This window comes from Haliaeetus albicilla, chromosome 24 (assembly GCF_947461875.1).
Source record: "Haliaeetus albicilla chromosome 24, bHalAlb1.1, whole genome shotgun sequence".
In the NCBI taxonomy this organism is placed as follows: domain Eukaryota; kingdom Metazoa; phylum Chordata; class Aves; order Accipitriformes; family Accipitridae; genus Haliaeetus; species Haliaeetus albicilla.
Genome location: NC_091506.1, coordinates 19722389 through 19748606, shown reverse-complemented (window position 1 = coordinate 19748606; position 26218 = coordinate 19722389). Strand labels below are relative to the sequence as shown.

Here is a 26218-nt window from a genome sequence, read left to right as displayed (position 1 = left end):
TCTTAAGAAAATTACCAATGGACCACATCCTTCAGTTCAGCCAGAAAGCTGTTTCTACTTGTGCAGGAGTAAAAAAATAAGCTGAATGGCAGACATCATATCTCCATGACAAAAATACAAAGCCTTAACTGCTACTCTGAGCCTGGTCACTTTGTCATATTTTGTACAAGTCTGGCTTACCCGCAGGAAAAATGGGAATTTCCGACCATAAAAACCAACTCTGAAAAACTCAGGTTCTAAGCGCTGCTGTTCCATGATGTTATCATAATAGGTAGCTTCCATTTTCTATGGAGGAAAAAGATAGCTGCTATCAGACACTTAAAACATCAGAATCTCAAGACACATTAAAATATCACATTACTCTTTTGCCCCCACAATTTTTTATGAAAAGACTGAAATTATTTTAAAGATAAAAATTATTAATTAAACAGTCTACATGGTGGAACAGACTGTAGTACCATCATACTCATTCTGCATTTTTGGAGATGACATACGAACATTTTTCTGTTGTAACTCATTTTAAATTAAACAGGTCTTGCATGTAATTTTCTTTGCATTGCAGAATTAATGGCAAAGCTGAGATGAAGATCTATGTTGCCTGGCTCACAGTGTCCTTTTCTCTCCTATAGCTCAAATCTATACCACTGTCTGGAAAATTATATCAATTCAATTGGTTTTGCCTTAATTGAGTTGAGGGGTATGAAAAAGGATGAAACAAAATTAAATCTTCTACAGCTCTGTGCACCAGTAGCTTTGACATGGAAGAAAAAAGGTTTGGAAAAAGTAAAAGGACTTCTCTCTAGGTCCAATTACTAGTATTGTGGCACTGTGCTAGCATTTATATCAAGAATGGGATTTCAAGACCCCTTGCCAAACTGAATCTCAGTTGAAAGGCTCACAGGAATTTCACTATAGCAAAAAGATAGCTTTTTAAAGAGAAGAATCAGTTTGACATCATTGCTGCCACTGCAGGGTTCGAACCCTAACAGCAGCTTTGACTTAGAATATTGCATCAAGGTTTTGTTCTCGGTTCCCACACATATTAACTCCTTTTCTAAAATGGAGAAGGTCCCAAAAATTATTGCAGGAAGAATAAAGGAATGTGTTGAATGATGTGAATAGCATAGACGAAAACTCTTTAGAGTGGGGAGAAATTCAAGTCAGTTCAGGTCAACACATAGTTAGGAAACTTGAACAGAAAACAGATCGCACACAGGTGAGCAAAAGGATGACGTGAATTGGTTATACTGATCAGCTGAGAAGCTCTTCACCTGGCTAGCTGATTAAATCCAAATAATAAAGAGGCAGCAAGAATAGCTAATTTACCGATGTTTTAGGGAAGAAAGTCTTGATGCATGACTTGACTACGTCTTTAGTAAGTTTGTTTGCTCATCAATTATGATCACTTTACGGATACAGTATTTCCTGTGTACCATGATAAATTTTCACACTGTTCTATTTTAGATGTCTACAATAAACAAGTGCACAACCAAGATGGTCACTGGTACTCTCTTTAGGGCCACTTGGAAGAAAAGAAGTTCTTCAGAAGTGCAGTTCCTGAGACCTAGTTAGACAGCTATCTTCAGATGAGAATAAATTTGAATTTTTAAGGGAATTTAAACCACTGTGTATAAGAATACATCAACATAGCGTAAATCTTAAATTTGGGTATATGCATGCTACCCCAGGGGACAAAAGCAGATGAACTATTTTCACATTTAAAAAGCTTTTAAATAACAGCCAGAATGTTTACTTTTTCCAATTAAAGCACAATGCTGCAAATGTGCCTTGATTTCATCATGTGTTTGGTTTTACTGGAGGACCAGATTATTGTAAATTGATTAGAAAGCCAGAAATGTTTGCCTTCTCCATTCTTTCTCTCCTGTTCCTCTTATGTCAACTGAGGCACAAGCTGTCCTTGATATTTTTTGAATTAAAATGAAATATCAATATATCATTTCTTTAAAAAGAAAAAAAAAGAACGATATTTTATGCAAAAACATATATATAAATATGCAATTGCAATAGCAAGCCCAGCTCCTGTGTGTGTGCTGTCTCTATATGCTCATGGGAATTTACTGCTAGCAGACTTAGGAATTGCTTCAGTGGACCTATGAAGTCATCGAAATGAGTCAATGGCAAAGGAGTCACTGTAAATGCATGCAGCTGTACAGGGAATATGATGATTTTTTTAAATTCAGAACGTTCTGACAGGAGACCAAAATTCCCTGGGGAATGACATGAGAATCTGCAAGGACAGGAGCCGCTGCTACTTACCCGAATCCAGCTGAGGCTCTGATAATCATAGAGACTTTCATACTGTATGGCCAGTTCTCTGCACAGCGGGATTCCAAACTCCCAGCTCTGTGAAACCAAAGCAAATCACACTCACAGCAAACAGAATGTTATTGTCAACTCAGCTGAGAGGAATATGGAAATTCAATTTTGGGAATTCATTTGGTATGAAATGCCAGGGATTAGATCTGAAAATCCAATGTATTGAAACAGTTTCCATTAAATATCACATTAATTCCTTCTTCAAGATGGTAACAGAGGCATATGTTCCATTGAAATTAGACACATATACTGCTCATTACTGACAGTTCACTCATGAGACTGGTAACTTATTTAGAGAAAGATAATACAAATAACAATTTTTCTTCTTGTTAGACACCCCTTCAGCCCACCCCCAACATCTCCTTTGCTTTCTGCACTAAAACTCGTGGAGTAAAGAGTTAGGGAATAGCTCCCAGCAAAGCGCTTTCCTTCCCAGCGCTGCTACTTCCTACTGAAAGCATGAAACTGTCAAGCAATGGGAAACACTAAAATGCAGAGACAAAGCATCTTCAGAACTGACCTGCATTATTGCACTGAGTGAACATCCATATTCAGCACTGAAAGCAAAACTCATTTCTTCAACTTACAGTCTGCATACAATAAATCTTTTCTAGTACACCATACTCATCACCCTCAGAGGTAAGGAAGAAAGAGACTGAATTTGGGCAAACCCACATTGAGAGAAAGACTCCCATTACCTCACTTAGTTTTTTTAGAGTGCTCATTTTACACCCTTGAACTGAAATCTCCTCTCCCATCATCTTTTACCTGCATAGGTTGGAAGCTTTTTGGGGGAACAACTGTTTCTTACCACACTTATGTAAAGGATCTAGAACACCAAGGTCTCAGTTGAACCTTTATTGGATTAACTCTTATGCATTACTGGTTATTGGTAACAGTAATTAAGAGTAATTATGTAAAATACTAACACTTAATATGGAAGGAGTTTTTCTGGTTACATGTACCTTCACTTAAAAAAAGTGAATCTCTACACTGATTCAGTGTATTAAGTACTTTACAATGCTTCCCTTTATGCACACACATTTGTAGTGTCTGTTCTCTCACCCTTAATATCAGCAAAGCTTTTTTTATCTGAATAGCAAAACCAGTAAGTGTAAGAACTTTTTTGTTAAAAGAAGGGATAGTTGTAAGAACTAAGAAGGCAAAAATAATGATCGTACATCTCTTTAGCTTCAGTTAATTACAAAAAATTATATGAGAAATTGCTAAATAAAAGATTCTTTCAGAATCAATTTGGATATTCTGATAGTATTAGTAGTTTGGGATGATGGGAAGCCTGAGATTTATTTAGATAAATACAATACATACAACAGGAAATGAACTGAAAGACCATTTACTTGACTACTCAGAGTTTTACTCAGGTTTTTGTGGTCTCGAATTAACAGGATTTTTGCTGTGGATTGTCAAAAGTCCATGACATACAAACTGACACACTGAATTGGGATCAACAACATTAGCAAGGTGAGTGTTTATATTTGCAAACACAAATACCATTGTGCTTTTAAATAGGTTTCAATATTCTTTACAGAGATATTATACATAGATTTTCAGTCCTTAGTTGATCTATATTTACTTGAAAGAATGAAAAAGAAAAGTCTCTTCTAAAACATCTGGCCAGAAATAAATGGTTTTTGTCACACAGAGTGTGAGCAGAGTCTCACTTCCAGATGGGATGCTGTGGCTAAAGTCTACGTAAGTCTCTAATCTGTCTTCCAAATAGAAGCAGAAAGCTAGCTGTCTTTCTTCCCTTGAGGTGATCCTAAAGATGTAACCTTTTCCTGCTCCTTTTCTGATGTGAATTAAATTAACAACATGTAACCACATCTTATTTCTCTTTATACCAGCTCTTCTACGTGTACCCTGATACTATTCCTGTCATCTTAACTCAGTCTTTCTCTTTGTTTCATTTAGACTTCCATACAGAGAAATTCCGCTGTGCTAGCTGAATATTCTATAGATACGAGATGAGATAAAGAAGCGAAGAAACACAATATACAGGTAACTTCTTAGAGAGAAAAGAGTCTGCAGATATTTGAAAGGAAAAGAGAATGAATGGATATCTGAGTCCCTGGGATCCTCAGTTTTAAAATCGGTGATGTTAATGGGTACCATCTTCACACTGTAGAAATTTAATATTGAATTCTGTGTGCTATGCAAGTGTCACTTTCCTCTAAAGCATCATTCTTCCCCCCTTCAAATAATTTCCTAATGTCTCCACTGTTAATTTCCCTCATTATTGCTTTCTGTTTTGCTGATGTCTGATCTGTTTGCATGTTCTGTATTATGTCCTTCACTTGAAAAGCACATTCATATGACATTTAATGCAGCTTTCTTGTACGGCACCAGCAACTCTCTGTTGAGTGCTACTGACTGCACACAGGCAGGCACAGATACAGACAATCAAAGTTTATGAATGGCAACCTTTATTTACTCACATCCCAGTGCGCAGATTTCTTTTGCAAATATGATTCACATGAGGGTGCACAAGAGAAATTAGTTCAAATGTTGGGTATAGAGCACATGATCTAAAAATAAACTGCTTTGGAAATACAGCTTTGGGTGTCTCACAGCACATGGCTGGCACTAAGGAGAATACACACTGTGAGTATGAGATGCTGTGATGGGAGCTGGTCAGTTTTTAGTTAATAAAATCTAGCAGTGAACTGGACAAAAAAGGGTTGTGTAGTTTTCAAGCTATTGCTGTCCAGAAGCATGATCAATCAGGTTCAAACTGTTCCATTCACAGTTGTCTTCAACTAGAAAACCTTGAGTTTTAACAGATAAAATCATAACCGTGAGTTAAAAAAAAATAATCTTCATTTAAAATTATGCACACACTGCCGACTGAGCCATAAACCAATTCAAAGCATAACAGAAATCAGTAGGAAGGAGCACACGACCAGAGTGAAGGCTAAAAGGGCTTTGGAACACCTTGTTCCTTCCCAACACAGGGTTGCTACCGACAATATTGAGAATGGGAGTTACTCAATTCTGCACCCCACTGCAGTGCTCCAGGCCTGCCATAGGCCATGCCACCACTCCTTGCCCTCCACTGGCACGCCCTTTATGTCAAACTCACAAGACAGTCTTGTGGCCAGTTTTCCCCCATTCCTGTGCTGAGAAAATTTTTCCATTAACAAATGCAGAATTTTTACACCCTTTTCATGCTGCTTTGACCACCTTACTTAGTGGAAGATGCCAGGAGCAGCATGAGAAACTTAAACTCTAGAAATGCAACTGAAGGACACAGAACAACAAATTCCACTCTTCAGGACCTGAGGAGGGACCATCTTAGGGTAGTGCAGAAAGAAACTATCAGACACAAGTTGAGGGAAGCAAGTTTCTTCCATTCCCTGAGCTGTTCCCTGTTACACAGCAACAGAAAAAGTGCTGAAAAGCAGCAGGAGGATTTGGCTTCTCAGCATCTTTCACTTCCACAGTTTGAGTGTCATACACACTGCTTAAGTGGATTATTTAGTCATTCAGCTACCATTTATAATAAAGGAGGATTAAAATACAAAGTCAAGTAACTCCAAAAACATCCAGTGGGGAAAAAACCTCAAGAGGTTAACAGTCTATAATCTGTTAGGAGTTTTATAGCAAAATTACATCCGTCAAGTTTTTACTCCCCTTCAGTGCATATATGGATTGCCTGTTTTTGTCAAAAATACAGGTTCACTTGTTTTACATAGTCTGTATATCATCTTTTTCTAGTCAGACAGTATGGTACTACAATATTTGCACAAGTCAGTAATTTATTTTTTTTAAGTGCAGTCTGAAAAACTGAAAATTTCTGAAACTAAAAAGAGAACCATATTCATTATTATTACACAAGAACAATTCTGGCCAAAAAGAAAAAAATTCTCCTTAATTAATCACTTCCACATAAATAGGCTATTTCTTCCTACACACAGGAATCTGACTTCCTTTTGCTGGTTCTGTAGAGAATGTCTTTGCCATGTGCAACTTTCAGTTATCAGGGCTAGGAAAGGATTATCAGGAAGGGCAACCCCATATGAACCAAATCACATTTGTATTTAATGCCACTGTCATTACCATCACAGGCAAAACCAACCGTGAGGCGCACATACAGACGTTATCTTCCAATAATGTAAGCTGTAGGAATTTTTCTAGAGGAGGGAAAAAATTGAAAATATTCTGACAGATGATATCACTTTCAAGGTTCACCTCTGAAATGTTCCCAAAACACCATGTCACAAGGGACTATAACACCTATGTCTGCAGTAATTAAAAAAAAAATTATTCTAGGAAAAACATACTGAATACGTGAAATTGGAATGTATTGATTTTCTTCTTGGGCAATGGATGGGACTGCACTTTAATTGAAAGCCACTTTAAAATAACAGTGACACTGGAAAGACTTAAATCTTTTTTAATAAAGGGACTCCTACAGTCTATTGCCTGCCATTTACTTCTATAGGTTAGAAACAAAACAAGCCCTAAAGTGAGTCATAACACAGCAATTTGCATAGACAACTACAAAATGCAATCCCACCCCCCAAAGCTAAGGAACTGGCATTCATAGAGCTTTTTGCCATATCAGGTGATCGAAAGTTTGGTTTAAAGGTATAAAAATGTTTTGGTGTTTCTCCTGTTGGCCTACCTAAACTAGTTCCAAATGTTATACATAATGAAATACCCATACCCATTTTCTCATCTGTTTTTTCATCCAGAGAGCCAAGAAGCAATCTGTCAAGTAATAAAACCTTTTGATACAAATTTACTTCCAGACTACTGAACTGAGATGACAGGCCTGCAAGCCCTAAGTAGGTCAGGAAAAGGGAAGGAAGCTGCTGGAAGAGAGAAGAAGTTGGCATACCTTCCCTTTGTTGAAGTAATGGATAATCTTACGGCACAGACCTTCCTTACGTTGCCACTCTGACTGAGATGGATAATGCAGGAACTCTCTCAGAGGTCTGTCCTCCCACTGAAGCAACTCACAGTACAAAAGCAAAGTAAATGCAGCCTCTGTTGGAAATGCAATTATTGAACACTGAATCAATGACAACAAATAAATACAGCCATTAGGTTGAAAGGTCACTAGACCTGCTTCTTAAACAGTCTGGAATTTCTGATTTACAATTTGAGAAAAAATTCTGAACTCTCATTAAATCATTAAATTATTAAATTACTTAAAATAGCAGGACAAAGCTGACTTTTAGGAACAAATCTGTCAAGTTTCTTTTTACTAACTACTTGATTTAAATGCACAGTCAGATATTCAGATATATCACTATATTCAGGGCCTGCAGCTGTAAACAGAGCTTGGACAACAGAGAGTTAGAGTCTATACACTTTCTTAGAGCTCCCTAAATTATACAATGCAAGGAAAATACAGCAAATGATAATATCATGGTGGTTTTGTGATTTTAATCTTCCTCTAATTTTGATTCCATTGTTGTGATTTTTTTGATCAATGTTCCTTGTACGACACTTTAATGTAAAATTCAGGGTGTAACAGAATAGTTGTATGGTTGTGTGGGCATAGATATATATTATTTTACTTGAGGGAATGAGCTGGACCTCAGCTTCTTATCTTCCCAACTGCCCTAACTGATTTATACCATTTTCTTCCAAAAGAATGAATCAGATATTATGAGCATAACATTGGGAGAGTCAAACACTTTCACCAGGATTTCTAGCAGACCCCATATGATGTCTTACTAACCTGTATAGTTCTCAGCCTGTAAGTGCATGTCACACAGCTTGTGGATATAGCGGATGTACATCTCTTCCTTGTTAATTTCAGATTTATAGAAATTCTGTGAAAGAAAAAAAGAGTTGTTACCTTATTAAGACTTCCTTCATTCAAGACAATCAGCAGGATCTGTGTACGTATAAAGGTATTGAAAAGAGAATACATTATTAGTGCAAAAGAAAAGTAATAATTATTTTCATATTCAGACTGATTTAACCCACCGATTTTATCATGTCATGATTTTTTTTCATAATGAAGGTAGGGAAAAGCTGAAAGAAAAGGCAAGAGAGGTTGTAGAACACACTGTCACAGGGATATGCAGAACTCAGCTGGAAAAGGCCCTGAAGAACCTGACCTCTTCGGCCCTGCTTTAAGCACGAAGTTGGACCAGAGATCTGCATAGGATCCTCACAATCCCTGTCATTCTGTTCTATCACCCCAGTGCTCGGATTCTGAAGCTGTACTTGCCTGACACAGATTTCTATCCCAACCTTTCCCATGCCAGTTTCAACAGCGTTGCACAGTATCACAAAGAGATAAAGGAAACATCTTTACCATAAGGTTAACAGTGCAGCCGATTTTCTTGTTTTCTGTTTCATCTCCTTTCATACAGTCCCTAAGAAAGCAGAGCAATGTTAAAACATACATCTGCAAAAAAAGTCCTTTTAAAATGAATTTGAAGCTATCTTATCCTCCAGAGTCCCCTTGGAACACAAACAACAGTTAATCATACACTCTATTTTATAAAGTTCCTCTAAGAAAAATTTCTGTATTATGGCTTAAATGATGAGAGAACTGAGTGTCCTCTTACATGTCTGCATCCGAGAACCTGAAATGACTGCTACTTCATTTCTTACAAGGATCTGAACAAAATCACCATAGTCACTAAAAATCATCTGAACGAACGAGCTAGTATAAAAGTGAAAAACTATTATTTATCTAAATGTAAATGTTTAGTGGTTTCCTAGTCAAAAGATTAGCTTTCACAAATTCAGTTATCCAATGTAGTGTTGGCATGCTGAAAGGTGGAACCTGAGTAATTTAGACTAGATTACTAACTTTTTCATAGATAAGTTAAATCACAGAATTTATCTTTAGTTTCTGGAATATTTTAGAAATTATTTCCATTCAAGCAGTACAAAAAGTTAAAGGCTTCAGAAATCACTAATCTTGACTCGAGAGTGTCACATTCATTTGTAAAGAAGAGACAAAATTTTTAAAGCAGTGACACAGCAAAATGTCTTGAGAACTACTGTGTCAACTAACTGGCAGCTGGACTGCAAGAGATGCCTGTGTATTTCCAAATTTTGATGTGGTTCCCTGTTCTGCTCTGGGAATGAAAAAACCTGCTATGTATTAAAAAATCAATTAAAAACTGGTATCTGTTCCACAGTTAGGCACAAAAATGTCTATCTGTGTATCAACATTGTGTTGATAGCAAATTTCATTTAAAAAAAAAAAAAAAAAGGCTCCCTTGCTGGACTTGCATAGTAATTGTAAAGCAGCTGTTGTCAGGAAACAAACAGGAGATTGGATCAAACTGGTAAGGATAACAAAAAGAGCAAACTAAGAAGCACAGAAAAGGATTTGGGATTGCAGAATACCCAGCCTAGTCACAGGTTTTCACCTATACTGAGCAGCAGCAGAAGAAAAAATTATTTGAACTCTTGTCAGTAGGCTAAAGACAGAAATATTGGGGGCAGTTCTATATAGTTTTAAATTGTCTATTGTTCCATAAAAACAACTCTGAGTGTGTGTGTATATATCTATGAAGCTAAAATATTTTCTTGTAACTGAATCAAAGCTCAGCTGCATTGACACAATAGTCTTGCAACCTTCAGTCTAAAACTAAACAAAGGATGCCTAATTTATAGTGGAGTCTTCCACATGACTCATCAGCTGACATGTCAGACTTTCCTCAGATGAAAAGTTTTCCAACCCTGTGTATCTAGATGAGACATTCAGCACATCTCGATTCAGTGAGGCATTTGAGATCATTCTTGCATTTAGCATCTCTTTTGCCAAAGTAGGTGAGATAATTTCAATGACAGAAGGAATTAAGCATTTAGCAACCTCAGTAAACCTTAGTACAAAACTACGAATTAAAATATTTATCTTTGCTATTATCAGGAATGAGAATTAGGGCTCTAGAGAGGAGGACTTAGGATTTTTGCTCAGAGCCCAGCAGCAATGAGTTAGGCTTGCTTACACAATACTTGCCATCAGAGAAGCATGCAGCTTGATAAACAATAAAAACATTCCCTGTAGAAAACTTAGTACTACCTCTTTACAAAATTCTTATACTTGGAATATATTACTGTTGTTGCCAGATACCTGTAGTCAAGCAGACGCTCCATGAGACGAGTAACTGATGTAACAAAAGAGATTCCAGTCTCCCGCCATGTTTCCTGCTCAATCTTCTCCAGCAAACTGTTTGGAGGTGGAAAGACAGCAGATGAGGCTTCCGGGGAAATGGTATACTACATGCAGACAGCTGTGGACAACTTGGTTTCTTCCTCATAAACAAACTGATAGAATTACTATCTTACCTGGGATAAGGCCCAAAGAGCTGGGTTCTACTCCAGGCAGCATGAAGCAAAGACAAGGAAATTACAGAACTGACAGGAGAAGGAAAAATATCTTCACATTGCCATTTAAAATATATGAAAAAGAGCAATGCTCATGGCAACAGTTGATTCCCACATTATTTCCTGTAGCTTAAATAGTGCTAACAGCAGTAAGAAGTTGGGAGTCTAAACCTACTGCGAATACCTCTTCTTTGCTCATCCTTATATAAATTTTCATCCCTAATCAGCAACCAACCAACCAACCTTGAGTCACAATTTAAGCTGTAAATACATAAAGTCAGTCTGTTCCTGCTCAGCAAACTAGACAATAGAGCAAGCATCTCACTGAGACAATTGTGAAGGATGAGAGAAAGCTAGAGTGAGAACACCAAAATTTAAAAAGTGAAAAAAGAAAGCAAATTGACATGCTAGTTTCCTGAAGCTGGATCTCTGGTCAAAGAACTTGTCACTTCTATACTGTCAAGAGGAAAGAAATTCTGTTGGGTGTCATACATGTCCTGAGAAGAGGCAAGCTCTTCTGTACTGGAATGATTTCTAGCTGAGGGAGCCAGTTCATATATATTTCAGCAGTATAGTTGAGACAGTAGAATTCAGGATCAACTGTTTATTTCACACAGCATTTATTGACTTTGTGGAATTGTTTCCTCAAAGTTCATATTGTTCTCAGAAAAGTCAGTAGCAAATACAAACTAAAAGGTTGCTGGACTTCCAGGATGTGTTTCTTGGTAATACATGCAGTCACTATCATCTAAAAATAAGTAACAACCTACATACAGTCCCTGAATTCTTAACATTTTGGGTAACAAATGTCTTCAACTGGAGCAAAGGAAATACACAATATTCCTCTTGCCAGGTTGTCCTGGTTTCGGCGGGGTTAGAGGCAATTTTCTTTCTAGTAGCTGGTACAGTGCTGTGTTTTGGGTTCAGTATGAGAAGAATGTTGATAACACACTGATGTTTTCAGTTGTTGCTGAGTAGTGTTTAGACTAAATCAAGGATTTTTCAGCTTCTCATGCCCAGCCAGCAAGAAGGCTGGAGGAGCACAAGAAGATGGGAGGGGACACAGCCAGGGCAGCTGACCCAAAGTGGCCAAAGGGGTATTCCATACCATGTGACATCATGCCCAGTATATAAACTGGGGAGAGCTGGCCAGGAGGGGTTGGTCACTGCTTGGGAACTAACTCGGCATCAGTCAGCAAGTGGTGAGCAATTGCATTGTGCATCACTTGTCTTTCTTGGGTTATATTTCACACTCTTTTTGTTATCTTCCTTTTCATTACAATTATTATTATTAATTTATTTTATTTTTTATTTCAATTATTAAACTGTTCTTATCTCAACCCACAAGTTTTACTTGTTTTTGATTCTCCTCCCCATCCCACTGGGGCAGGGCAAGGAGTGAGTGAGCAGCTGCGTGGTGCTTAGTTGCTGGCTGGGGTTAAACCACAACACAGGTGAATTAAAAAAAAAAAAAAAAAAAAAAAAGATAGATATTTTCTTTCCTTTATTCCTGAAACAGACTTATGTTGTTAACGTGCCAGACTCCCCAAGGCTGAATATACACAAATCAAAAATACATTTACATGCTTCCTAAGGATAAGCATACAAGATGGGCAGGCTTACCTATCTTGAAAATGAATGAATGCGCCATTGTAAATTCAGAAATACAAGTATTGGTTCTACCAAAACAAAGGTTTATGCCTCAAACTGCCAGCATGCTATTGGGGGTCACATAAAATTGTCTGGAATATACGGCTAAAGTTCTGCTATGATCTCTATGGCTAACTGGAATATTAAAAGATTTAGGGTTAAGTGCTCTGGACTTTCAGAGTTCAAAATAAGTCCTTTTGGAATAAACTAGGATCACTGGAAATGAAATCTGAAGACAGATCGGTAATCAAAGATAACTAAGTGGAAAGTCAGATGTAAAAAGTCTTTTAAGTTTATCCTTACGACTACAGGTTTTTGTTGTGAAAGGGAGTGGAAATACAGTATCATGATGGACTCTGGAGGAAGCAACTTGCAACTATGGAGCCAACCAAAACACAACCTTCAAAAATTGGAAGAAGCAAAGGAAAACACTGAGGAAAATCTCTTTTGCTCTAACAAGGCCTGACTTGCTAGATAGTACACTGTTTCTCTAAACAATCCTAAGGCCATGATTTCACTTATTGCTATGTAAAAAGAAAGGCACTGGCTCCTCTAGCAAGTCAATTTTCAATAGCAGGAGGATAACCACTTACCTGTGCAGCCTCATATTAGATGTCACAGAAAGAAGACAAAGAAGAATTTAGGTTTTTATATTCTTTTCAGAATTAGAGTGACATATTTCTATTTCACTGAGCCATGTCATGAAAACCTGCCAGAAAGCCCTTTACTGCTTTCTCTGAAGATCAGCACTGCAGCAGTGGCTGCACAGATCACTGCTTTGACTCTTTCAATGACCCTGCACAACACAGAGCGAGCAGAAACTGGCATAGCTTACAGCAGGCTGAAGAGTTCCCTGTAGTTCTCATCACCTTTTCCTTCAGATACCAGGCTGTCCAGCTTATCGATCAACTCAGCTTCCACCTGGATGAAGAAGGGACTGGTTACAAATTAGCTGTTCATGTAGAAGACAAGAGTTCCAAGTGCTAGGAAGACTGGAAGAATATTTTGTTTCTCATGCCCTGGGGCTACCCACTTCTATGTGCACGTGATTTATTTCTCTGTGGCTCAATTAAATGGACACACTTCTCTCATTTTTCAGTGAAATAGGAGGACTAAAACTAAATTATCCTTTTGCTTATCAGGGTCTAAATGAACATCCCAGGGGAGGTACCGCTGCTTCTTGACAGGAATTTCTGAAGTTTATTCTCTTATCAAATAAATCTCTCACACTTTCTGTGAACCAGTGTATCAGATAAACTATATCCTGTACTGTAACAGAATATCCACACAGAGAAACTAATTCATGGTGTGATCGCCACTAGTCTGCTGTAATGGATCTACTGGTAATTGATTTCTCATCATGCAGGCATCATTACATTGGAGATTATTTGTTCATTAAACCCAGTTTTGTCAAGCCTTTCTATTATTATATGACACATTTTCTTTTTACGCTTACATATAAAGGGCTACAACAGTATCATTATGTTTCTCTTCCCTTACAAAGGTTTTGAATATGTATTCATTTCCACCCTAGTCTAATATATCCTATTATCAAGTTTGGTATCAGTTGTTGCCATAAAATTGATTCAAGTACAGAAATCAATGTATCTAACATTAAACAAAACAATTTCAGGTAGTCTTGGAAATCTTGTAGAAAACATACTTTCAGTACTAATGAAGACAGAGGTTCCTAAATATTGAAACTGTTTGTAGAAATATAGCCTGTTTTTATTTGAAGACAAGCATAGTGTGAGTTTCTCTGTGTTTTTCAGCTGCCAAATTGCCAAGGAAGTAAAGATGAGAAGGAAAAGTAAATCACCCAGTGGCACACTAATGGAGCTGGTGCTCTTGTTGCTGAAATCATTAAAGGCAGGCCTGATTTAGTCCATCAATCAGACTGCACTGTTATCCAGTATCACTGCAAAAATAACCTTGTTAAACATGAGCTACTGAAGAAAATAAAAAAGGGCTTGAAAATGAATTTCCAGGATTTTTATATTTTCTGACAACCAACTCTGTATTCAAAAAGAGAAGCTCTAAATAAAAAAACCCTACCTTCTCTTTGCTTGTGATCTACAATGACTTGACAGAAATCAGTAATGCATCTGTCCAGCTACCTAGCTTTATACTGGACAACAAATAACTTCCTGGTTCCAGCAGCTAATGTTAATAAGGTTTAATACATCTTGTGCTATTTAACTATTTATTTCAGTCTCACTAATACGGATGATTATTCTGTCTTTAATCTTAGAAAGTTACAATATATGCTTCATAAAACAGTGTGGAAATTTGCTCCACAGGTAATTCAAGAAATATTCTTGGAGCTCTAGTTTAGAATACATTGGTGAGTATAAAAATTAAATGAAGATTATGAAGAGTTCATCCTGATACAGCAAGTATAAACAGGTCCAGAAACCTGAAGATGACTGTAGGTACTTATAACTGTAAATGCCAGAAACAGGGACTGTTCTACTGTTATGCTAAAGCAAGCAAAAAGAGGACCATGATCAAATGCTACTGTAATAATAATAGTAGTAAATAGTAATACTACTAGTGATAATCAAGGGATTTGAAGAAGAAAACATAAACTCCTGGTAATACTTTTCTGCACAGCTTTTAATAGGTCAGGTTATGGAAAAGGTCTGTTATTCTCCTGAAACAACTAATTACATCTGGCATTTTAATGAGTGTGTGAATAATCACATGAATTATGATTATTTAAATAAAAGGATTTACTCCTTCAGAGCACTTATCTGCAGATACTTGCCCCTAGTATTACCCCAAACACAATGACAATGAAGCACTGTCATCTGAGGAGCCAGTCCAAACCAATCCCTCATTATTAATACTTTGCACTTCAGAGATCTGTTTTGCAGTGGAAAATTTAAGCAATTCTCTGACCGTGAGTGGGCAACAAAATGATGAAGACTTCTCTCCTTGTTTTGCAATCCAAGCTCACAGCAGATGGAAACTATAGAACTGTTGTTGGGCATAACCATTCCAGAAGAGCTACTAGAATTTCTCAAAAAATATACAGTCACAAAGTCTGTTTCAAAGCATGGTATAATTATTTAATTATACAATACCACTTTCTAGCTGGAAATTGAAGACAGAGAAGCAAAGACCACTGTTTTCACAAATACTGGCTAAATCTTTACACCTCCATTTCTGGTTCTCAGTCTGACCCATTTAATGGTTGACTAATAATCTAAGTGAAACCAATGAGAGCAGTGAGAGCCCAGCACTTATAAAATTCTTTTCTCTTCCTCATCTCCGATGTGATGAACACATCGCTCCTCTTCTCTATGTTCATGCGAAGTGTAGCTTGCTGTGAAGTGCACTGTTTAAATAATCTTGGGAGTCTTGTAATAGTTTTGTGAATTATGCTTCAAATTTTCTATTTTTATGTATTTACATGACAACGTCATCGTCATAATCAGAAATGGATCAACAGATACAAACTCCTTGCTTCCAGCTGGACATTGCAAATAGACAGAGCAAGAAAAAGACTACTGCAAATGCTTGGGAAGTGACTTCACCTGTTTGAAGTTGCCATTCTTTCTCTGTTCCCAGTCCATCATGTCATGGAAGATGGGGATCATGATATTCCGGACTTCTGGTTGTGGAACAAGTGTAACACCAAGAAACGGGCCAATCATTCCCGGAATAAAGTGAATCTTATGCTCACCTGTACAACACAAAGCAACTGTAATTAAATGAAAGCCTTCATTATCTGTCACTGAGAAAACAGGGAACCCCTGCAGTAATGACATATACAGAGTAGTGGCATAAGCACTAGAAAAGCAAACACATTCTTTTCATGAAAGGACTGGAAAAACAGTATTTGCTTTACACCGTTCCTTGCAAAGTCTCTAAAAGCATTTTTAATTTCACTGTGAAAGCCTCCAGCAAAAATTGTCAGTGCATTTTACTTGCAAAGGAATTCAAACTGTCAAAAATAACCAAACTAAAACATACTAACTAGGGGCAAAAGAGGCCACAGATACCTCTAATTGATGAGGACAAAGATTTTGAAAGGGCTGGTGAGAACAATGGTATTTAATAGAACATATATAGATTTCAAAGAACTACAGAGCTCTTCATCGTCAGTGCTATGGAAGTCGCAATTTCCTAACTGACCTTGACTTAGGACCAAATTGCATTGCTTCCCAGCAACACAAACCCAAGGCATTTTGCTAACAATCTCTTCTGTGGCATGCTAACTGTGCAGTTACAGAGAATAAATCAAAATAGCCATATTTGGAACAACATTCAGTGATAAATATCTGTATCTACATATCTAAAACGGGCTTCTCGCTTCTCATTTCAATTTGTCTAGCATCATTTTCTGGTTATTTGATCTCTGTTACATTGGAGAGCCTTCTATTCTTCACACACGTGCTTAGAAACTGTGATCAAGCCTGGCTGTATCATCTTAGTTGTGCAAGATGGGTCAGGCTTATTCAGTATATTATAACAAGGCATTTTTTCACTTCTGTGGTCATCTTCCTGACTGTTCTCTGAACTCTGTCCAATTTGTCTTTGTTTTGGGGTTTGGGTTTTTTTTTTTTTTTTTTTTGAGCTGTAGAAAGAAGGACCGGGCAAACTATTCTAGAATCAAGCTGCACTTATGAAAAAAATGTGGCAGTAATATTGTCCCTCTTTTCTTACTCAAGATTCTTATATATTTTCTCAAAGACTATGGTATCTTTTTTACTCATGGCATTTTACAGGTAGCTCCCATTCAGCTGATTATCAGCATGATACATTTGTCTCTGTTCTCTTGAATAGCACTCCTACATATATTCCTACAAATAAAATGTTCATATTTGGCTTTTTGAATATATTGCTTGCAGCCACATTATCAAGTTACCCAATGATTTGTATCATTCCTTTGCTCTCTTAATGATTTACCTGTTCTCAGAACCTTGTAGTATTTGTGATCTCTATCAGCAAACATATTTTTTTTATTTTCCTTTAGAATACTGTATGCTTCCTTTGTCCTCAAACGTTTCCATAGGTATTCATTTAAAATCTCTGATGGAGACAGGATACTGGCCTAGCTGGACTTGCTCTGGTGCAGTACAGATGTTATTTGGCTCTTATTAACAAAATCCTGAATTACCTAAACCGAAGACTGCTGCAGCACACTTCTAAAAGCGCAAGTCCTAGATGAAAAATCTCTATTTACCTTTTGAGACCTGTGACAATATGTATTTTTCCCCATTTTGTAACATGCTTTATTTCTTAAAATATATAGGAGAAGATCAAATGAATTGCAAAATTTGAAATTTTATCACATATGTTGCATTATTGTGGACAGGACTTTTATGGGTTTTAGTTTGGGTTTTCCATTTTGGTTTTTTTTGGGGGGGGGGTGTTTTTTTTAAAGTAGTAACGTAAAATTTGTTATGCATACTAGATACCTGAAGACACCAAAAAAGAAGCTTTACTTGTATGCCACTTCTGGGCTTTATTATCAAATGCACATAGCTATGGTTTAGTGGTGGACTTGGCAGTGTTAGGTTTACTGTTGGACTTGATGACCTTAAGTGTCTTTTCCAACCTAAATGATTCTATGATTCTAAAATTTTGAGTCATGACAACTTTGGTTTTTAAATCATCTAGAAAATTATAAAGTTGGTTATAGCTGTGAAAGTTTCTGCTTTACAGCCATAGATCAGACAGAAGTCAGAGACTAACAGTATATCTCCATATGAACCTGACTGCAGCAGAGTTGAAGGAATTAGAGAAAGCTGATTTTATATTTGCAAATACATTAAAAACTGTCACTGATGTGTCAAAATAACCAAAATCTTCCGCTGTCACATTTGAGAAGAAAGTATTCAAATTCATAGGAGTGTATTATTTCAAATAAAAAAATATGATGAGACAATGCAGAAGAGAGTTTTTGGTGGGAGAAGAGAAGTGCTTCCTGGTTTTACAACTCTTAAGAGACACTAAGTATTCTATGATGATACAAAAAGTTGGAAAAAAAAATTCCAACAGAAATCCAGGTTTACTTTGTCTTTGGTTGTTCGGACAGAGAAGGAAGAGACATACCCAGGTTCTGCCACATGCTGAAGAGCTCGTATGCCATCATCACTCTCATATCGCCATATCTGAAAGAGATGAGATAGACAACTGCCTAATGGAACAAAAGCTGGCAAGGCAGTGATGTTAAAAAAAATAAATATCAAATTTACATTTAAGTCAACATAAGAATATCAAACAACTCAACTAATCACTGAATACTGTATTAGGAGATCTACTTATTTATTTCCCAAGCATTTACACATCCCAAGTTCCATAATAAATCACAGGGACTTGTGGTAAAAAAGAAGTCTCATTTCTGAGGTGACAGAAAAGGCTGGGAACCCAACAAAACATGTTCTTACTTATCCAGAATCTTCTTCCTCTTTGCTGGTGTGGCATTTTCTAGTTGGAGACTTGGCTGGTTTATAAACAAAACTGCCAGGCTGAAGTAAGAGTTCCACACCTGTGACACAGGAAGGAAGTTTTATAACATTACAGTCCAGGGAGTAAGTTTTAAGCAAGTGCAGGAGGACATATGGTCCTTTATATATGTAGACTCAGACTGTTCCTTTTTGTAATCAAGACGTAACTTAATCAATGTGTATCTTAACTATTGAGATACTAAACTCTTAAGGATACCAATGGATTATTTAAAACCTGGTAGGAACTAAAATAAAAAACCCCAAGAAGTTAATTCCACTGGGCTTTCCTCTTAGCACCAGAGTTCAAAAATGAATAAACCTGGTGACTTCAGTGAAGTTTTAAGTTGTTTTTTCTGTAGGCTGAACAGATATATCCCTCAAAAATCCCCAGAGATTACATTGTATCACGAATGAGAGCCCTAGAAATGAGGCTTTTGCCATCACTGCTGTGTGTATGTGTGCTTAGGTACACCTCTGGCAGCCTTCCCTTAGTAGCATGAACTTGTTGCCCATTTTCAACTACATCAGACAGAGGGAAAACGCTCTCTAAGATACTGTGTTCCTCCAAGTTTTAAGTCAACAGCCAGAAAGAGAGACCTCTGGGAGAGGAAGATCATGAATGCCCCCACTTCAGGAAAAGCATTGCCTGAGCTCACATTTTATTAACCACGAATCTGTAAGACAGCATGCTTCATTAGCTCCATTGCTTATGAAGATACTCATTTCCTTTATGAGGGCCTCAATTTTCTTGGTTTGATCTCACAGTGTGTCTGTCCTACTTCCCCTCAATTCCACAGCAGATTCAAATTCCTGTCTTTTATCAGTTAGGTCATCTGCCTCGCAGATACTCAAATAAATGCCGCAAATATAATCAGCTAATGTAGAGAACAGCTTTTGTTCCTTTGTTACTGCTAGTTTAAAAAGATGTCATAACATTTTCTGAGCATCAGTTCTTACTTTAAAATCAAAGTCCGTTTCCGTGAAATTCTTATGCAGTGCAGAAGACAGGTACTGAACTGTTGTAACTATGATACTGCAGTCAAAAACAAAAAAAGAAAAGAAAAAAAGAACATTTGAATCTGGAGTATAACATATTACAGTGTTTTGTGGTGCTGATTTTACTATACGGACAGAGACGGGTATTTTTCATGTAATCACTGCTAGATTTGCATAGAAGTCACCTAATCTATGTTTTAGTAAACAATTTGTACTAAGTGATATAAGATTAAGAATATTCATCATTACTGTAACTTTTGGAATTTACACAGGAGCATTTAAAATCCTGTCTATTTTGCATAGCTAGGCCATATTACCTCCAGTGAAATGAAAGAATACACCCATCTTCCTCCTATTTTAAGCAGAAAGATTATTTTTTTTTCCACAGAAGAGCAACTCAAAAAGTTTGAGCTATTTTCATTCTTGGCTATACAATGGTCCTTTATCTGGCTCACACTTCAACTCAATTTGTGAGTATTTTGCCAATTCTGAATTCCCTGGTATCTTTTTGTAGATGGCTAAATACACCTTAGCAAAAGGCAGTCAAGCCATATGATAAATTCAGGAATTAATAAATAGCATGTCGTTAAGGCAACAATAGAATCAAAAAACCAGCACATTTCTGATTCACGTGCAAGCAATACTTCCAGTAACACTGCTAAATATACCTATCAGTCTAAAGGTTTATGGCCAAATTATGCCAAAGGGAACTAGGTAGCCTACAGCATCTGAGGTAACTACTCTTTCATGTAGATTTTTCTTTTCTTATAGAACTTCATTTAATCTTTGCGCTCGAAATACTGAAATCCACTTCTTTCACTTTTCATTAGCACGGTGAACTCACAGAGCGTACAGCTCAGCTGAGCCTTCAGCCTTTAGGAAAACTTCTTGTAATGGGAACCCCTCCAGTGTCAGTTACTCAGTAGTAATTCTACAGCTAGTTTATCTAAAGAGACTAGTAAATAATTCCAGCCACCCTGTGTTCATCACACTATTGCCATTCTGAACAGCATAGTACTTAACCCATCAGAAGCAAGAAAATTAAGATAAAATTAAGCATTAAAATGGTAGATGACAACTTAATTGAGAAATAACTGTATGTAATGCACTTGGTGTCATCGCTAGGGTCTGCTCCTCCTTTTCTAAAATAACTGAGTCCTCCTTCTAGGTAGGTTAAGGAGTGATGTTTATGGGAAGAGACAGATGTTTAATGTAGTAATTTACTGAGAAAGGGAGTTGAGAGACCTGCTGATTAATACCACTTGGTGTGGCTAGCTGTTCTTGCCATGTGTTATGATAGCTGCTGTGCCACTTTTACCCTCAATGTAGCTACTTCAGCTTTGGGTTTAAACTTCTAACTCTTTGATACCTGTGCATACTGGTAGAATTTAAGAAACAGAACAAATACAGAAGTCCCAGTTTGGTCCGGAGTGTTAAAATAACTGCAGAATGAGGATGAGCACTCCAGAATTCCTGTCTCGATCAGTCTGATGAAACACACTGCATGACAGGTTTTAACTGCCCAGCTGAGGAGAAAAAATTCTGATAAGGAATGTCAACAGTTTATACCTGTTTCTCTACTTACTTGCTGGTGAGCAACCTCATCACCATCCAGTCTCGAGGAAAGACACTCATTTTCATCAGGTTCCGAAATACACAGAAAATCTTCAGGAGGAACTCCTATCACATAGGGAAAAAAATTTTACAAAATCACCAGCAGCTGCAGATTAATTGGTTTTCTTGATTATAAGAAAGACAATCAAGCTAAGTGTGCTCCACTTGAGCTTTGTGTTACTAGGCCATTCACCCGAAAACACGGAAACAACGTATATTGGGATAAGGCTCTATTCATTTTGTATGCATCTAATATGTACTAAGCAAGTTGCAGCTGTCTTTTAAATCTTAACTTCTACAGTGAGATGAAAAACTTCCCTATGTGCATAACTGTATATGACTTCTCATATTATCATCCAGAGTTCCAGTGTCGATTTGCAGGTATTTCAAATATACTGGAATCATAATCATTTATTTATGCACTCCTTTAATTAATGTATCTGTCCAAATTTCTTTGCACTTATGTCACAAATTTGACAAAAAACCCACACACCCAAGCCCAATAAAACTCCTACATACGCTTTTTAAAATAGTAATAGAAAATCCCATTTCTGGCAGCATGCAGCAGAAAAGATTTCTTAAACACACTCTGCTGAATATTTGCCTTCCAAAAACATCCCCAAACCTGAAGACATTTCTGGTTTTTGACTACCTGCACCTCTATGTCTATAAAGAAGAACAGTGAGGATAAAACATGCCAAATTGTTGGCCTTGCAAACCATGATTTTGTTGTTTTGTTTTTCTTCTACACAAAATCAAGATAGCACAGAAAATGGCAGTGCAAGGTTTCTTCAGAACTGTCCTACCATTATGCCTTAACTGGGGGGAGGACGGAAGGAGATTCATATCTTGGTGTAACTACTTGTAAATACTCTCGGAGCTAAGAGTAAAGCATCAGAAGCTCCTTGACTTTTGGCCTCATTTTGGCCTAGATGTAACAGTGGTGAGTGAGCATAATGCCTTTCCATCCAAGAAGAAGTATTGGAAATATTATTACAGCAATATTTGAAGGAAAAAAAAAAAGTAATGTATTTTATTAGATCAACTGATAGTTGGAAAAAAGTTGGGTATAAAATCTTCAGCCTCTGTGACACTCCTGGAACGTATCCTTAGATTATCAGAGATACAACAGTGTTTGTTCTTATGGGTGTAAAGACAAATTTCTGTTCAACGACAAACCTTTTCACTGCTCTGAGCTAAGAACTATAGTTTAGATAGCTTTTTAAAATATCTATTAAAAGTTAATAGGAATTAATTTACCAAATCATTTTCCTATGAGCAATTTGGAAGTTACCTGAAAGGTAGTAATCTCAGATAACTATCAACCTGAGACACACAGAACCCTAAAGCCTAAAGGTAAGAATTGTATCATCCCAAATTTATCTCCCTGATATGCCTCTCTAAATGCACATGAAATATTTAGAAGCTGAAAGCCTATCCAGAGAGGACGTCTCACTGTTTCTCCATGTCATTTGTTAAGGCAACATGAGTTCCTGCCACATTACATTCTTCTTATTGTCCATATTTATTGAGTGCCATGCTAATCAAAAGCATTTTATATAAAATCTTGTCTCTACTTATGAAATTATTCTGCCTTTTAAACAGACTGTTGTCAGAGATACTCCTTTTTCCTGTGGAAGTTGAGATTAAAAGTTAGTTTCTGCTGTTTTGAGATGTGCCATTTCAAAATGTCAGTGGCAAAAAAGCCACCAGGGGTCTGTAGCCCTCACGAACCCCTTGTGTTCAAGGAGAGCCATAATTTAAGTTAATGTGCACAAACTTGGGAAGCATGCAGCAAGTGGAGTAGTAAGGTTACTGCTTTCCCAAAAAAGATTTCGTCTGCTAGAGACATTTGTATCCCTGAAAAGGCTTGAAATTCTCTTTTGGCATAAAATCAACACCCGTTGTAAGTAAGCTCTAGTGCATATTGAACTTCTAGTAAAATGCTGTAGAACAACTGACTTTACTTTTGCAGGATTAAAAAAACCCTGTTCCTCTATGTTCTATCTATATGGTGCAATAGTGATATCTTTTCATGTCTAATAACATCTACCTTGGGAATTTATTTGCTGTTACGAAGATAATTCAGTGCCCTGTGGTCTTAAATGTTTTTGTAACACAACACCTATTATTGTTAAAGTGAAAGGAAGGTCTGTGAATAGAGTGCCAGTGAATGGGAATGATTAGCAGAGCAAGTAATGCTGGAGGGATTTCCCCTGCTCTCCTATTCTGAGTGAATCTCCCTACAAACATGATGTTCTGTTGTACCTTTAGTTCATCCTTGCTTTGGAAGTTGTCCAGTAAGTGCTGGAAATGAGTGTCTGACATCTGACGAAGCAAAGATAAAAGGCAGGAGACATATTCTCCCTGTTGACCAAATGAGAAACTATTTAATTCAGACAATCTGAAATTTCATAAATATAAAACTCAACCTGGGGTAGGGTATAAAGGGAGGGGTCTGAAATGGCCCCAATGCCTATGAGAGGAAAGCTGACATGCACGGAGATTAAAAATACTGCACATTAACAGTTCTTGAATTACTGTTAATACATAGGAATACACCTCTTAGAGGCTCCTCCACGGATGCCAGTTTTAAGGGTCTTTTAACCAATGTTGTAGTGTAAACAAAAATAATTTGAAATTATTAATACAGACATTAATGAACTGCCCTCCAAGCATGCAGTTTTTGACAATCACCTTTTTCAGTTACTTAATGTACTATGTCTGTCAAAGGTGTGACTGCAGCTCATGCAGACATACCTGGAATTATTTAAACTAATTGGCTCATATACTCAAAATAGTATAGCGATGACAGCATTGGATCAGTATGGGCTACAAAAGGTGTCTGGAATCCTGTAAATATTTGGCTTATTAGTGTTCACCAAGTTATGTGCTGTCATAGCTACAGTACTAACAGTATTCCAGTAAGATATTCTGAATATAGTTTGGGTAAGCCTACATGAGCTACAATTACATTTCTGGCCTGCAAAGCAGATGCACCCTAACCAGTTACCACAGTATCCCAAAGTGTTTTCCAAAGATGAGCTCCCCCATTTTACATATCTGAAAGCAAAGCACAGAGAAGTTAAGCAATCTGTCCAAGATAACAAGCAAGGCAGTGCCAAGAATGTTAAGGACTAAGTCTTTTGACTGCCAGTCCCTCGCGCAACACTATTTTTTTCTGTGACAATGAGCAATTAATTTGGGAAACATACAAAATACTTTCTAAGCAGTATATAATAAGGTTCACATATATGACTGTGCTGTGAAATAGAAATTCAAAACGCAAGGGGATTTTATACTTGGGACTGTCCATTCCATTTTAATTCTTTTTCTAATTGGCTCAAGCATGTACCCAGAAACTTTGGCATACGTTCTTCCAATAAACTTTACAGGGCTGAACTTCATTAGGAAAAAAGGTGTGCTCTTATGTGTGAGGTGGTGTGTGATAAATAATGGTAAGTCAAATGGTAGGAATAAAAGGAAATTAAGGTGTTACTGGACATTTGCAAGCTAGCGCCTTTCTTGTTTTGTATCAAAGAACATGTCTGAAAACTACTAAATTTTCTTGTTCTTTAATTAGGATTCTACCATTTGTTACTCTGTCTGAGCTAACATGGGAAAATACAACCTTTCTCTTCTGTGAGAAGTGTACTTTAGTGTACATCTGCCCCCAACAATACCTCTGAGGTTTCAACTATTTGATAAAAAAGGAAGTCTAAAAAAAGAGATGTTCTGAACAACAGCTTACCATCATACATTGTGCAAAAGCTGCATTAGAGACTCTGGCAAGCAGAAATAGACTAAAATAGGCTAGAACAGAAAAGGGCAACAAATCCAGAAAAGAAGCAGCTGAACAGCAAAATTTTATTCTTTTTCTCCTGTTCCATTCCATGTCAAAGAAAAAATTTCTTCCCCTGGGTCTACGCTGTCAGTCTGGACAAAGTGGTGGCTTTTCCCTCTTCTTCCACCAAGCTCAACAGCTCACTTGCCTTCGGATCTGTTAATTTCTTTTTCAAAAGTATGTTGTCTTTCATTTCCATGAAATAATCACTGAACCTGGACAGGAGCTCTCCAGGGTATTAAGGGACTTGTCCACTGAGCATTATGGTATTCTCAGTCTTAGGAATCACAGCCTGATACTCATACAGCCCTTGATGATACCTTTTTAGGGGTGAAGCCCTAGGCAGCTACCCAGCTAGCATATGCCTCAAGTTCTAAACAATAACTCTCTTTCACAGCTGCAAAGACAAACAAGAAAATAACCTAGAAATCCACAAAAGCTTCGTGAGCTCCACTGCTTCCTGCAGACCTCACTACTGCACACAGGAAGGAATGGATTTGTGGCTTATTAAGGGAAAGAGACAAAGCCCTGGGCATTCATGCAGCAGAGATGATAATGAGGTGCCAGTGGTGGTGAGGGACTGAACCAAAGGTTAGAGAAGCAGGAAATAGAAACTGATTGTTAGTTACTAACAGTGATTTCTGCTGTGCACTGCGGGCAACGCTGCCCTCTTACCGCCTCCTGAGACTGCGATTTACTCATGATTGTAAGCAGAGTTTGTAAAAGCACATCCAGGAGGCTCTCCACCATCATCTCAACCTCCTCCACGACATCTCCCTCCTACAGTAAGTGGTGAGCAAACAGACAGTTAGAATTGGAGATAACAGAATTGGCAAAGACAGTTCTGCAGAGTCAGCCATACCACAAACTCATTTTGATAGAGAGCTCCGTAACAGGTTCAAAGAAGTACAATCAAATTCCTCATTGGTACCAGATACTGTTGTGATGCCAGCATGTGTGTGTGTGTTACCTCGTCAGTCTCTGTTGGAAA

The 26218-nt window shown here is 37.3% G+C and overlaps 1 protein-coding gene and 1 long non-coding RNA gene across 15 annotated transcripts in view; one reads left to right on the top strand and one right to left on the bottom strand.

Moving 5' to 3' along the window:
* DOCK3 (dedicator of cytokinesis 3) overlaps positions 1-26218 on the bottom strand; it is a 231799-nt gene that overhangs the window by 28652 nt on the left and 176929 nt on the right. For 11 of the 14 annotated variants that reach the window (XM_069769586.1, XM_069769593.1, XM_069769587.1 and 8 more), the window contains 15 exons: positions 25861-26007; positions 23652-23750; positions 21355-21449; positions 19731-19806; positions 18714-18814; positions 18379-18437; positions 15855-16003; positions 13151-13236; positions 10627-10653; positions 10412-10507; positions 8633-8693; positions 8048-8141; positions 7199-7347; positions 2278-2364; positions 181-285 (listed from right to left, as the gene is read on the bottom strand). In XM_069769586.1, the coding sequence (XP_069625687.1) occupies positions 181-285; positions 2278-2364; positions 7199-7347; positions 8048-8141; positions 8633-8693; positions 10412-10507; positions 10627-10653; positions 13151-13236; positions 15855-16003; positions 18379-18437; positions 18714-18814; positions 19731-19806; positions 21355-21449; positions 23652-23750; positions 25861-26007 (1431 nt within the window). The remainder of the gene's footprint in view (positions 1-180; positions 286-2277; positions 2365-7198; positions 7348-8047; positions 8142-8632; positions 8694-10411; positions 10508-10626; positions 10654-13150; positions 13237-15854; positions 16004-18378; positions 18438-18713; positions 18815-19730; positions 19807-21354; positions 21450-23651; positions 23751-25860; positions 26008-26218) is intronic. The other 3 variants (XM_069769588.1, XM_069769592.1, XM_069769589.1) reach the window with 2 other exon arrangements.
* LOC138681767 (uncharacterized) lies at positions 2963-14364 on the top strand. Its single transcript, XR_011321980.1, has 3 exons — positions 2963-3819; positions 4270-4356; positions 14088-14364. It is a non-coding gene; the product is annotated as an uncharacterized lncRNA (long non-coding RNA).